This window comes from Epargyreus clarus, unplaced genomic scaffold (genome assembly GCF_041222505.1).
Source record: "Epargyreus clarus isolate Ecla_fem2 unplaced genomic scaffold, WU_Ecla_fem_2.2 ptg000007l, whole genome shotgun sequence".
NCBI lineage: Eukaryota > Metazoa > Arthropoda > Insecta > Lepidoptera > Hesperiidae > Epargyreus > Epargyreus clarus.
In genome coordinates, this window is record NW_027332215.1 from 5,852,048 (window position 1) to 5,866,577 (window position 14,530).

At 38.0% G+C, this 14,530-nt stretch overlaps 1 protein-coding gene across 1 annotated transcript in view; it reads left to right on the top strand.

The window, feature by feature from the left end:
* Positions 1-14,530, top strand: part of MED23 (mediator complex subunit 23) — a 30,790-nt gene that overhangs the window by 3,544 nt on the left and 12,716 nt on the right. Inside the window, exons 5-11 of the mRNA XM_073074444.1 lie at positions 1,675-2,447; positions 2,971-3,371; positions 7,046-7,220; positions 8,216-8,385; positions 9,447-9,565; positions 10,908-11,095; positions 12,701-12,881. Of these exons, the coding sequence (XP_072930545.1) occupies positions 1,675-2,447; positions 2,971-3,371; positions 7,046-7,220; positions 8,216-8,385; positions 9,447-9,565; positions 10,908-11,095; positions 12,701-12,881 (2,007 nt within the window). The remainder of the gene's footprint in view (positions 1-1,674; positions 2,448-2,970; positions 3,372-7,045; positions 7,221-8,215; positions 8,386-9,446; positions 9,566-10,907; positions 11,096-12,700; positions 12,882-14,530) is intronic.

Below are 14,530 nucleotides of genomic sequence, written 5' to 3' on the forward strand. Positions count from 1 at the left end.
GTTTCTGTTATCTAAGTTATCTTTGACAATGATATGTGATATTAATAACAATAGTTATGACTTTATAATTGTTCACCGTCAGTAGATTGATGACATCATGTAAGCATTAACAATATGCAAATATGTCCTTTGAAAATGCTATCAATTTAAAGCTTAGAAACTTGTCTTAATATATATCTTACATATAAAATTCTCATGTCACAATGTACTCCTCCGAAACGGCTTTACCGATTTTCACCATATTTTATATGCATATTCAGTAGGTCTGAGAATCAGCTACTATCTATTTTTCATACCAATAAGTGATAAGGGTTGTTTATCCTTAACATTTTTTTATTTATATGGCTACACAAACTTTGCCAGGTCAGCTAGTTCGATATATTTGCTTTCTTATTGATTTTAAAACTGGATAATTTATAAAAATTTATTCCTGTACTCAACATCGTCTGCCTATTTCAATTAAATCATGGTACACCAAGACCGTACAGTTTCGATATTATAACAGGCATGATGACAGTATTAAAAAATCAAAGAATAAATGATTTAAGTAAGAACAATGTAATGTAAGGATTCTCAAAAATGACCCTATTTTTAAAACTCTTTACAACTTGTTATATTTTAGGCAAGAAAGTATAAATTATTGCGAGGCGAATGACGATATTTCTCAGGCGTGTAACAGTGTTGCTTGATCTTTTCTATGTGATGTCGTAGTGTGACATCACCAGCCGTCACGCCATGGACAACCCGCATGGAGCGTTTTGTCGCTTAGTTCAAAATATGTATAAAATATGCTATTTTCGTTAATATTTTTATTGCCGAAATAAATATAATTTCTTGAAGAACGAAACGTCCGTTTCGAATGATTTGGAACAGAGCCAAATTAATATGAAAAAATATGTATCTTTTTCAAAATTTTCCTTTTCCTTTAATTTGTCACATAACATTACTTCCCAGAAATTCATCCTTATAAGCGACATTATCAGATAGTGGAATAATATAGAGGGTGTATTTTTTTTCAAAATGAACTCGTTCGATTCCCGGCTAGGGAAAAAGTTATTTTAAAAAAGTAATGATGCAGTTTTAGTTTTTATCAAAATCGGCCTCGTAACTCCTTTCAGCATTTTTCGCTAATCCTTATAGTATCGGATTTGGCCCTGAAGGCCCGTTTGAAAAATTCACCCTGTATATCCACAAGTGTAGGTGATAAATTGTAAAATTGAATGTGCTTGAAATATTTATTAAATGGAATCAATTTTAAACTCATAACATAAAATAATGATTAACTTACTGAATAATTACATCAGTTACTCTCTTTCCCAGCGAAGGTCACTGAACACTTAGTTAACTCAATAAGAGTATTAATGAATTATTGTATTGCTTACATCACATTGAAATGATTGCATGAAATTAAATTAGCTTTCCATAAAGCCAATTTTAATTTGATTCCGTGATGTTTTAAAAATTTATTTATAAAAAAATAATAACAGATTATTGTGATTAAGTGCTATAATTTAACTTCAATTTCATGTTTGTATTTAAATTTAATTTCATGTATAATTTACTTATATAAATTATACATAGACTGATATAAAGATAGGGTTAGCGCTCAAAGACTTGTGCCCACCATTAGGATACTTTTGATTAATACTATGTGTTTAAAATTTAATATTTCAGCAACTCGCAAGATTGTTTTCGAAATTCGTCGAGAGTTTCAAACCTTGTGCACAAATGGTGTCCATCATCGGCCATTCGCACATGTTGCCCGTTGTCGAGTTTTCCGGGTACGCAGACCACCTCGTGAACCCCTGGCGACTGGATCCGACGACGCTCAAGTTTTCGCTTAAAGGCAATCTACCTTACGATGATGAACTATTGAAGCCCCAAATAGCTCTCCTTAGACATGTACTACAGCAACCGTATTCAAGAGACATGATGTGTTCGATGCTAGGACTGCAGAAACAGCACAAACAGCGCTGCATCGCGCTAGAAGATCAGTTAGTTGAACTGATGATATTGCCCATGGAGAAAAGTGAACAAGAAACCGAAGACGACGAGATGTCATCTACACACTGGTGTTGGCTGCACTTGTCCTCGCAAGTTATATACCTGATACTCATTGGGTTCGCGTCATTCCCGAATATCGTGATGGGGCTCCACAACAAACTAATCGGTCACGATATGAAGAAAGGTAGAGATCATCTCATGTGGGTGCTACTACAATTTATATCGGGCAGTATTCAAAGGAATCCTCTGTCGAATTTCTTGCCGATTATCAAATTGCACGAGTTGTTGTATCCTGAAAACGAACCACTGCCGGTACCGGACTGCACGCGGGCGCACTGTACGCACCAAATGGCCGTCGTTTGCATCTGGATGCACCTATTAAAGAAAGCCGAATCAGAACACAAGACAATGACAATGCCGCAAAACTTAAAAGTGCAGTACGAGTAAGTGTGATTGTTTTATAACAACAAAATTATAAATACAACTTACTCCATGTTTTAAATAAAATTTCTATATCCTGGATTTTTAATTTATCAAAATTTCAATCTCAAATAAAAAAATCTTTTTAGTTGCATTTGCTTATATATGTCTGTTTAAGCTTATCAAGGATATCGTATATTCTAAAAATATAATATTTAATATTTCTGCATAATTACTAAAGATCAGTGCGAAAGTGGGTGTGTTAATCATGCGCTACATTGTAGAATCTTTTATAACCTAACAATCATTATTTATATCACGTTTCGTTATCAGTACCATAGACTTATAATCTTCTGTAGACTTTTCAAACACCAGTACCTGAGTCACAAATCATCATTAGACTTCATCATTGAGTATAGAGAGCATGTTTTTTGTCGTTATGATGCGATTAATCTGATATGTATGCGACATCCTTTGGTCGACGCGATGTAGCAAATGAATGATTTGATTTGGTTAAGTCTATAACTCTGAAATCTTTGTCGGCAGCTTCCTTGCACACCTGATGACGTCGAACAATACACCTACTCTGATGGGTTCGGACTACCGCATTGCGTTACTATGCAACGCCTACTCGACGAATCAGGAATTTTACGCCCGACCCATGGGTATCATCATAGAGACCCTTTTCGGTAGTCAGAAGCCCTTGCCCAACGGGAACCCCTCCACGCCGCTACCAACTGTTCCCTTATCAATGTGTATATTGGATAGCCTGACCTTACACTGCAAGATGTCGCTCATACACTCTATAGTAACTCACGTTGCAAAGTTGGCACAAAACAAGTCCAATATACCGGGCAGTAGCATGATGGCACCGGCCTTAGTAGAGACCTACAGCAGATTATTGGTGTACACTGAAATTGAGTCATTGGGCATTAAAGGATTTATAAGTAAGTATTCACCGCTTAAGAATTCCGTTCCCTCTGATTATTATTAAATAATCTATGTATTCAATTTTTGACCACCAATGATCAAAGTTTGACAATTTCTGGTAGACAGGAATTGTCAAATATCAAAATTTACTAGATAAAATATGAAACAGTCTATTTTAATAATTAAGGTTGTTAGATAATGCACAACTTGTACTTGTTATGTTGCAATTCATGTGAATCACAGATGATTCTACCACCTTTAAACTTACCTCATCTTCACCTTGATGTTTAGTGTAATCAAAGATATTTTCTATCATGATTAAATTCCTTTAAAAATATAATATCTGATAACATTGCGGTATTGTAAGGATCGCGCGAGCTGTGCATTAATTACTGAGGTATTTTGTTTAATGCAATTATGAGATAAATAAATTATTGTGCTAAATAAATCCGAAGTAGGCGAAGGTTGTTTGCCACTGCACATAGCGCTACCATTGTTTATACGCATTTATTAAAGAGATGTAAGATCCATTTTTATTCCAAATACTAACTCACTTAGCCTGGCGTCGCGCGGAGTTTTATCTGTAATTTAATGTTAATGTAAAGAAAGTCTTACAGTAAAATATGTAAAGTAATACATGTAACAATCTGTTCTTATCCTCATATTATTAAGCATATCAAAAATGAAAAAAAAAATAAGTAGCACGAATGAGCACAGGGTGCCACGGTTGTTAGGTAGTCACTATCGCTTAAAGAATTGTAACTAAATATGTATATAACACATACACAAGTCGTACTGAAGTCGATCAAAGATGCGTTACATGTCGTAATAAGGGCGTAAATACAGTCTACCTTGTTACCAGGTCAGATAAGGCGGAGTAATATATTTTTTGTAAAACTTATTTAGAGCCTAATATCTAAAGTCTAATGCAGATTGCGATCTGCATTAGACGGTAAGATGTCACTGTGGCTAATGGATATCTAATAGTTACCGGTAATGGTAATGGTAATGGTGGATCAGTCACCGATACATTGCTATTCCTCAATATTATCTTTGTTTTAAAGAACCCTTCAAACCAGAATACATCAGCGCTTAAAACTGCTGTTATAAGGCAAAAAACACGTATGGCAGTGTTACCAATATAGATGAAATACAAAGTGTTTCTTCGTCATAACTGATGCTTAACACAGAAAGCATAGCGGAGGTGCTATAGCGTCTAACTACATTGAGCTCTTACCATGTCATATGTCAATACCTTAGTGATGGCTAGTGCGCATTCGGCTGGATTGCTACCAAGGTGATATGTTTTGTGTGGTTTATGCAACTGGCTTTATTTGCGAATGATTAAGCTTATATGCATATTTACTTACTATCCCTTACAAGGCTTATTGTTAGTAATTAAAGAGTTGTTGCTCTGTGCAATATTGGTTTGTTTCACAGCGAATTCATTATTTATTTATAAGTAGATAAATATTATGTTCTTAATGCTTAAAGCCTACTTTGTAGCAATTGAAATATGCCTATGGGAAAAAATATTTATATCTTTATGATATTATAAGTAATGGATTAGACTGTCTTAGCCCACATTGTTTAAAGATATGAATTATATAGCTAGAAATAAAACAATATGAAAAAGTACACTTACAAGAGAATTAGTACACTTTCAATTTCTGCCTGGCTTGTGATCCTACGTATCAAATTGGTTTTGTAACTGCTGTACCATGCGAAAGATCGAATCCTGATGGATGATCCTATTATTTATCGAAATCTATAGTTTTAATGCAAGTGTTAAAAGCCGCACAAATGCGAATATTTTGACGTTTAAGAAGTTTTACCTTTGAAATATATGTACAATTGCGATTTTAGATTTATATTCGTGCGATTGAAGTTTGAATGAAATACTGACATGTTGTAAAGTAGCCCAAATAATTCCGCTGTTTATATATCTGTTATTACGTTAGTACGTAGTAAATGAATGTATATAGCTTTCGATGTTCGATGTCGTTCAAAAATTATATTCTATACACTATGAAATACGATTATTACCATACCATAATTATATTAGAAACCTGCACTCACGACGGTCCTTGAAAAAGAACGTTTACAAGGTTGAGAAAGAAAGAAAGAAAGAAACATTCATTCGGATAATTGTGTGAAGTCTATCAATATGCACTTGGCAAGTGCCGTGTACTTTTACTGTACTAAACCATTATCTTTCTGGGAAGAGACCCGTGCTCAGCGATAGGACAGAAATAGGTATACGACGAGTGCTAAAATGTTAAAGAATTGAAACGTTACATTATTTTGTCCTTAGCGTGTAAAAATAAGGGAGCGGTTTAATGTGGGTTTCGGATGTTAAGGGGTAGTGTAAAATTACATCCAAGTTTGTGAGGTCGCAACTCTTATAAAAGTAGTGCAAATAGTTTTTACGCAAGGCATCAGGCAAACTACTTGTCGCACAGAAATTTAGAACAATTATGGTGTCACATTGAATTATCTACAAGTTTAATTATATATTTTTTGGTCGTATAATCAAAGACAGGTGCAGTTATTACTAAAAATATAACAATTTGGGAACAAATTTTCTTTTATTCCTTTTTTTAGTCCTTTTACACAGAAATGTCATCAGGGCATTTAGATAGTTTCTGGCATGCGTTATTAACTCATTGGTTTAAGTTTGGTTTAGTGCATTTAGAACTTTTGAAATTCTGTTCAGGCTCTCCATTTACATCTACAGACATTGAATGTGTCAGAGGTGAATAACAAACTCATATTTTTCTATACAATATTTTGACAGGCATGGTCCTTGTCTGTGCGGTAGTACTACGGTACATGCGTTAATAGGAGAATATTATTTAATCTACTACGGCACGTGTCTGCCACGCTTAATGTCTGAAGATATAAACGAAAAATAAAAATATTTTGAATTGAGACGTTTTAATGTGTAACGGGTACCCACGATACGTAGTTTTAATTTATGTTTGCCGATATTCGATCAATTTGCATGGATCGTCGTCACAGCGAAACTGCGGTGGCGGGGAGAAATCGTTTACCATATGTCTAGTTATTTTTCTTTTTTACGTTCAATATCAAGATATTCACTAACAATATCTTTATGCACCGCACTTTACACTATTTGTGATTTACTGCGTGAATTGCTTGGCTACATCCATGCAACTGGGTCGAAATATAGGCAATAAGGAAATTAAAACCGCGTATCGTGAGTACCCGTTACATATTGAAACGAACCCCTACTTCTAGAGTACATTTCGCGGTGTAAGAGTCAGATGAACGTTTTTTTTTCACAAAACGGTTCACAATGTAGTCCTTTATGAAATTGCCCAACGACGTAACGCTATATTCAATATTTAATAAATAAAATACCAAATAAATAAATATATATATATTGTGTCTTTGTAAGCATTTATAAACATTATTTTTTATTTTTTTCAAAACGAATAGTAGAGCAATATATTCATTTTTTTTTTATTTAAACTACTGTATTTTCTATAAATGATCTGGTAAAGTTTGAAGTGGCGAATTTTCACACTATTTTTGCTCTCCTGTAAGATTGATAAAATGTAGCTACGTTCATCTGACTCTTACACCGCGATTTGAGCATAGACACTTGACATGCCAAACGAGCGTTTAAGTTTCATTTATATTCATAGATCGTTGTATAATCCCGCAGATCAGCTGTTGCCGAACGTGTTCAAAGCGTACGCGTGGGGCATCTTCCATAACCTGCTGGATATGTTCTCGTATCGCATCCATCACATACAACCCAACTACAAGCTGACGCTGCTCTCCAATATACACTCGCTGGCTGCTTGCCCGCAGGCTAACCAAACACAACTGCAACTTTGGTAAGGTTTCTTCATATTTATACTTAAATGGAACTAGTTTATAGGGTTCCGTTTAAAGGGAAAACATGGAACCCTATTACTAAGGGAACGTACCCATACTACGTGACCAATTTTTTAATATTTTTCGACCCCTCCCCCCCTCCCGTGACCACCCGTACTATATGCTAAGACACCCCCCCCCCTCCTCAGATAGTTACGTAGTATAAATTTGGGATTAGGTATGCTTTAAACGTGTCATGAAATGGCGCGACGAGCAAAAAAAAACGGAACTGTGTCCTGATCGTACAACGACGTTATTGTATACGCCTGTAGTACGGATTCTCGTCGACTTGCTTGCTTGCGAGATTTCTCTCGATGAATTTTACTACGTGACAAAAATGCAAGACACCCCCCCCCCCCCCCGCTCCTGTGACTACGTTCCCTAAGCGTCTGCTATCCGTCCGTCTGTCAGTCTGTCATAGGGCTCTGTCTCTGGAACCTTAAGAGATAGACAGATAAAATAAATTAAAATTTGGTTGTACGGAACCGTACGTGTTCCACCCGCCCTTTAGCAATTATTTATCTTATGTGTCATCTGTAATGACCACACATTTGCTGGCATAATGAAGGTCTACTTTGCCATATGGAACTGGATGCGGTTCATGTTCAAGTATCTATTTATCATGAAATACTCTATATTTGTGCACCTAATAAAATATAAACGGAGTAAAATATAAACGGATGGTTGTATTGTTATCGCCATTATCCTATTTTTGGGTACAGGGCTGAAAAAGTGTGTTTAGGGCGTTGTTCATTATGCTGATCAATTACGGATTGTTCGGAGTTTATCCAGCTTTGACCCCTTTTTAACACATTCAGGCCTACCTTTTCAGTTACATTTTGTTTCACCATTAAAGCAAATAATACTTATTTATGATGAGCTCTTGGGATTTACGCCCTGGAAGCCTAATACACGACTATATATCCTATAATGTATAATCACATAATATTTACAGCTTCGAGAGCACAGCATTACGTTTAATCACGAGCCTGGGCAGTTCGGGAGTACAGCTGCTGATGTCCCGCGCGGTGACCGATCAGAAGCCGCTGGTGTCCTCCGAGAGCGAGGAGCTCAACCGAGTCCTCGTGCTCACTCTAGCAAGGGGCATTTATATGACGGGATCCGGTGAGTAATGTGAGGTATCTCCGATTGATCATGTAAAAACCTCATATAATACCCATAAGGATGTTTGATCTTATTACCTCGCTTTTATTAGCTTGACCTGTATGTGTATATTTGGGCATATAACGAATGTTTGAACTCGATTTTTACCCAATTTGAACAGTCTAATTAATTCATAATTTTGAATTATTGTCTTGAACTGATGACAATAGATGATTTTAATAATATTGTCCCAATGCTCATTAGGTTCATCAGGATTAACGACTTTCCCTCCAGCGAGGCAGCCTGAGAAACAACAAGCTTTAAAAACACTAAAAAGTAAAAAATATATGAAAAGAATACAATGATTGACGAGAATTAATGTTGTACATCGTATATATGACATTAGTTCCTAAAATATGATGATAAATAATTATGTGGCCATCCATGGACATTAACTTTAAATAGTTGTAGATGAGCATGCTGTTAAGTGGCTACTGCCACCCATGGACATGGACATCTGTAATCAACCCCAGATAAGATTAGATATTTCTACCTGAGGTCGGCCACAGATGCGCTGCTACTTTCGAGGACTGAGTTGGAACGCCTCAAAAAAGTATGTCTCCCCTACGTGTGGTAAGGCAGACAGACACAGATTTTTCCTTCACACCAGAACACAGCAGCATTTAAGACGGCTATTGTGAGGCAGAAATCGGTGTGGCGGTGGTGCCGTCCGGGCCGCCGGAGTCAAACCACAAAGGGTTCTACCATCTTTCAATAATGTTATCATACCTGATGGTTAAATTGTTTTAATTCCGTACATTTGTCTTACCCACACAGGTAACATTCCGTTCATCTGTCTTACCCACACAGCAGCGTAAAATTAAATATCATTTTCGTTAACTGTCAAGCATTTTGCTTGAAAGTCGTAAAATTGTAAGGGAACCTGTCATACTAGAGGAGCGGTCTTCGTAATCTTTTCCAGTCTATCATTTTGATATTCTGACTCTGAGAGAAGGTTTATGGTGTCAGTAACGGACCGATGTTAAATATGTAATCTTTAATCTTACGTGTTTGCATTCCAGGTAACGACGGGTCCGCGGTGAAGGAGTTGCTCACCACGATAATGACGAACACGCCGCACATGTGGTCACAGCACACGTTGCAGTGCTTCCCGCCTGTGCTGGTTGAGTTCTTTGCTCAGGTGAGCGTAATATTAAGCATTAGGAGTTTTCGGCGGCCCCAGCGCCATATATTTCTGCTTAATGAGAAGTATTAAGCGTCGCTGTGTTCCGGTTTGAAGGGTGTGGTGAAGGAGACATATTTATCTGAAATGTTTCAACTTGGTCTTCAGGGGTATCAATGTATCTGCCTCAGTTAGGAATTTCGTCTTATCTAGGGTTGACTATACATGTTGACGGCAGTAGTCACATATAGTCTGCGCAAAACTGCTAGTCCGCTCTCGCCCGCGGGCACATAGCGCAGTTAGTGCTCTCTTACGTTGCTACGGAGATATATGCTTGTAGTTGTGTTCGACCCGAGGGCCTCCAGGAGCGGGGTATACGGGTCTCTAGGTGTCCCTCTTTACCCGGGCAATTCTCAAGGGGTCAACTGCTCCCGGTGCTATGTTCCGCCGCCAGGCGGACTTTCAGAATAATGGTGTCTTCGCGCTGCCCCGAGTGGGATTGACGGACTCCCTGACTTGATGGTCAGGGGATCCTAACCCAGGAGCTCCCTAGGGAGCGGGCGCCCTGCGGGAGGACGAGCGTGAAGCGGCGCGATGCCCCTCAGGTGGGAGTGTGGGCCGCTGTCGGCTTTGGCGTCCTCACGAACTCCTCAACGGTCGGAACCCTGAGGTCTCGCGCCACCACATCGTTCCGCACGTAGCGACCGGCTCCTACGATAGTACGTAGGGTCTGGTTCTGCTGCGCTTGAATGCGTTTGCGGTGCGACTTGGCCACCAACGCGTACCATGCAGGCGCCGCGTAGGTTAACCGAGATCGGATGTACCTCGCGACCGCCAACTCGGGACTGCGCGAAATGGTGAAGTAGGCGTTGTCGTCCGCAAACAGCGCAAGAACAGCATCGTGTTCCCACTCTTTGAGGCGACCCTCTAGAGTGGGGATGTCGTTGGTATAGAGGGAGTAGAGGAGCGGCGAGAGTCGTTGGTATAGAGGGAGTAGAGGAGCGAGGATAGACAGCTGCCCTGCGGGACTCCTGCACGTATGGGGCGGGGGTCGGATTCATAGCCCTCTACCGACACAAAGAACTGCCGCCCATCAAGAAATGACGCTACTAACCTACACAATAGCTATAACGGTAAAAGAATATCGTCAGGAAACCTTCATGCCTGATAGTTACTTAAAACTGCTCAAGGGTATATTAAGTCTACCAATTTGCATTTGGCCCACGCTTTAGATTATGACTTATGTATAAACTATTTTACTCTGAGAGGAGACCGTGTCCGGCAGTGGGACAATAATGCATTGACGACGTCGACGCGAGGATATTTCATTAAAATCACGTCATTTTCCACATTCTTTCAGAATCCCGCACCGAAAGAGAACAAACAGCTGCTAAAGAAGTCTGTAGAGGAGGAGTACCGCAAGTGGACGTCGATGGCGAACGACAACGACATCATCGCGCACTTCTCCGTGCAAGGCACGCCGCTGTTCCTCTGTCTACTATGGAAGATGATCTTCGAGACGAACCGCATCAACCCCATCGCGTTCAAGTAAGTGGTATTTGTACTGATTTATAGGGTATTAGCCAATAGGTTGTACCTGCGGTTTTGCTCGCACTTACAGGTCAATAACGGTTGTTTTTATCTATCACTCGGGAATTACTTTTTTCAGGATAAAAGCTCTGTGTAATTTTATGGACCCCTGACAATGTATCTACAAAGTTTCATGACAATAGGTTTGGTAGTTAGGCGTGAAAGCGTAACAAACAAACAAACACAAACAAAATTCACTTTCGCATTTATAATAGTAGGTAATATAGAGTAGGATACCTTACGATGGCTTGTGACAAGCATAGCTAGTGGAATATGTTTAGTCAAAAGGATAGATTATAATACTAGTTAATCGAGCAAGGTCCGGTTTACAATATGTATGTATACAGCGTGGATTTTTCAATAGGGCCTTCAGGGCCAAATCCGAAACTATGAGGATTAGCGAAAAATGCGGAAAGGAGTTACGAGGCCGATTTCGATAAAAACTAAAACTGCATTATTTCTTATTAAAATATCTTTTTAACTAGCCGGGAATCAAACGAGTTCATTTTGAAAAAAATACACCAAATCAAATCAATTTTTTTTATTCAAAATAGGTTCTTTACAGAGCACTTTTTGAATGTCAATACAACTACCACCACTTCACAGTGTTTCGTTATGGAGAAGAAGCGGCGAAAGAAACTCCATAACACACGTCTTTTAAAAAAATGTTTAAACTTAACCTAATGGTACATGTGGAGGTGGAACTACTTCAGACCACACCATTTTGTCAGTCAAATAATCACTTAGTTTATAGTACGCTTTATTACATAGCGTTTGTTTAACGACATGTTTGAACTTTTTTTTTGCGAGATTCAAAATGTGGTCAGGTATTTTATTGTAGTAGCGATTACAGTTATCCATGAAAGATCTAGCTACCTTGCAAAATCTATGTTTAGGAATTGCTAATTTATTTCTATTTCTAGTATTAAAGTTATGGTGGTTACTATATTTTTTAAACATATCAGTATGTTTTCTTATATACATAATATTTTCATAGATGTATTGGCTATGTACCGTCAATATGTTAATAGCGGGAAACAGTTCTCTCAGGGACTCACCACGTCGCAGACTATATGTTGACCTTATTGCTCTTTTTCAATAGTAAATATAGAGTATATGTCAGCAGCACTACCCCACAGCAGAATGCCATAGTCTTATGGCATTATGTCTATAATGCTGTGAAAGTAACAACCTTCTATATTATCCCATTATCTGATAGTGTTGTCTGTGAGGATGAAATTCTGGGAAGTAATACTATATGACAAATTAAAGGAAAAGGAAAATTTTGAAGAAAATACATATTTTTTCATACACTGGCATACTTATCCGTAAGGATTATACATTGCAATACATAACAATCGAATGAAGAATCTGAAGAGATTCATGCGATATTCGCTGACAGATTGAGATTGGTTAGATCAGTACATATGTATATTATATAGTGATTTGAGCCAACTAGCATGTGGAAGTAACATAACGGAATACACATTTCTCCCAGTCTTTCGGAGACTCCTCTGTTCTCTTTTGGTAATCATAACGTAATGTGCACATAATTTCTTACAGGATACTAGAACGGATAGGTGCTCGAGCGTTATCAGCGCACTTACGCAAGTTTTGCGACTACCTGGTCTTCGAGGTGACCAACCCGGCCGGCGGGCCGCATATCAACAAATGTGTAGATGCGATCAACGATATCATATGGAAGTACAACATCGTCACCATTGACCGTTTGGTGCTGTGTTTGGTGAGTTAGTTAGTTATTGTTTTTATAATTCGCCAAGTACGAGTCGAACTTGCACGTGGAGGCTTCCGTACCGCGAAATGTTCAACATATTTACTTATTTTTATAATATAACCTTATTAAAATATGTTTTATTGTTCTTATTTGTATTGATTATAATAGCAGTTGTTCAACTGACTTCCTAGTACGATTTAACAGTTAGATCGAAAAATGCCGGTTTGTTGTATGGAGACCCCCTTTAATATTCAACTTTATTTTATTTGTTGTTATAGCGGCCACCGTTATGCATTCTCTGTACAAATTTCAAGTGTCTATCGTTTACGGTTCCGGAGATAGAGCCCTGTGACAAACGGACAGTCAGCGAAGTCTTAGTAATAGCGTTCCGTTTATACCCTTTGGGTACGGAACCCTAAAAATTACCGGTAGGGAATCTTCAACAAACACCAGAAAACTTGTAAAGTATTATATTCACGTTAACAACGGAATTTTAATTAAATCGAAACTAACATAGTGATCGTGTAGACGGTTTGTACGTAGTGGCGCGCTGCCTATACTGTTAGCGGGCCCGGTCGGTGTGTGCGCGTGCGCTAACAATAGGGTACTTAATAGTTTTATAGGAAAGTGTTTTATTATTTGTGTATGTGTATCTTAAGACGATATCACTGTTTTTCTTTCAATGATCTGATTTCCTTCAAAATAAGGGTTATTTATTAGTAAAATATAATACGTGTGCCACTCGGAGACTGCCGCGGTAAAGCTATTGCATAGCATTTTTTATCAACTTATGCAATTACATTTATTTATTTTATTTATGCAGTATGCAAAAAGTCATTAACCCGTCAACTGGCGTGTGCGCCCCGGGGCGCACAGATCGCTACTAAAAAGTATCACCGCTGTGCCGGTCGGAGTGGGGGGTGTTACGTTTTTTCGTTACGGAATTTCTGGATTCGGTCTCCACGCTCAAGGCCCGCGATAGAAGCTATGCAATAGCTTAAAAACATATTTTAATCCATTAAACAAAACGATGCACGAAAACAGTCTGTCACATGACAAGCGTTGTATGTTGGTACGTGACGTCACAAAATCCTTATCCTTACTAATATTATAAATCCGAAAGTAACTCTGTCTGTCTGTCTGTCTGGTTGTCTCTTCTTCACGCCTAAACCAGTGAACCGATTTTAATGAAATTTTGTACAAAGATAGTCTGAGACCCGAGAAAGGACATAGGATAGTTTTTATCCCGGAAATTTCACGGGAACTAGGGATGGCAATCTAAGATCGATTAATCGGAGAATCGATCTTTTGGACCAAATAAATCGATTATTTTAATCGATATTATTAAGGATTGAATCGTAAACTATGTATTTCATCAAGTGATGACACTGACAGCTGACTGTTTACAGCCAAGTGACGTCACTTTTGCTTCAGCCAATTCAGTGCGTTTTCAATCAAATGGTCGAGTATGGTAATTTAATTATCTTATTATTGATTTATTAAAAACATCACAAAAATTCTACAATATATTTTGGGCTTAATTGACTTATAAAATTATTTACTTTTAAGGTAACATTATTTTCATTTTTCTTGTAGTCACATACCCTATTACGTAGAAAATATAAAATTAATTTTGAGTTTTCACTTTCGATCTGATT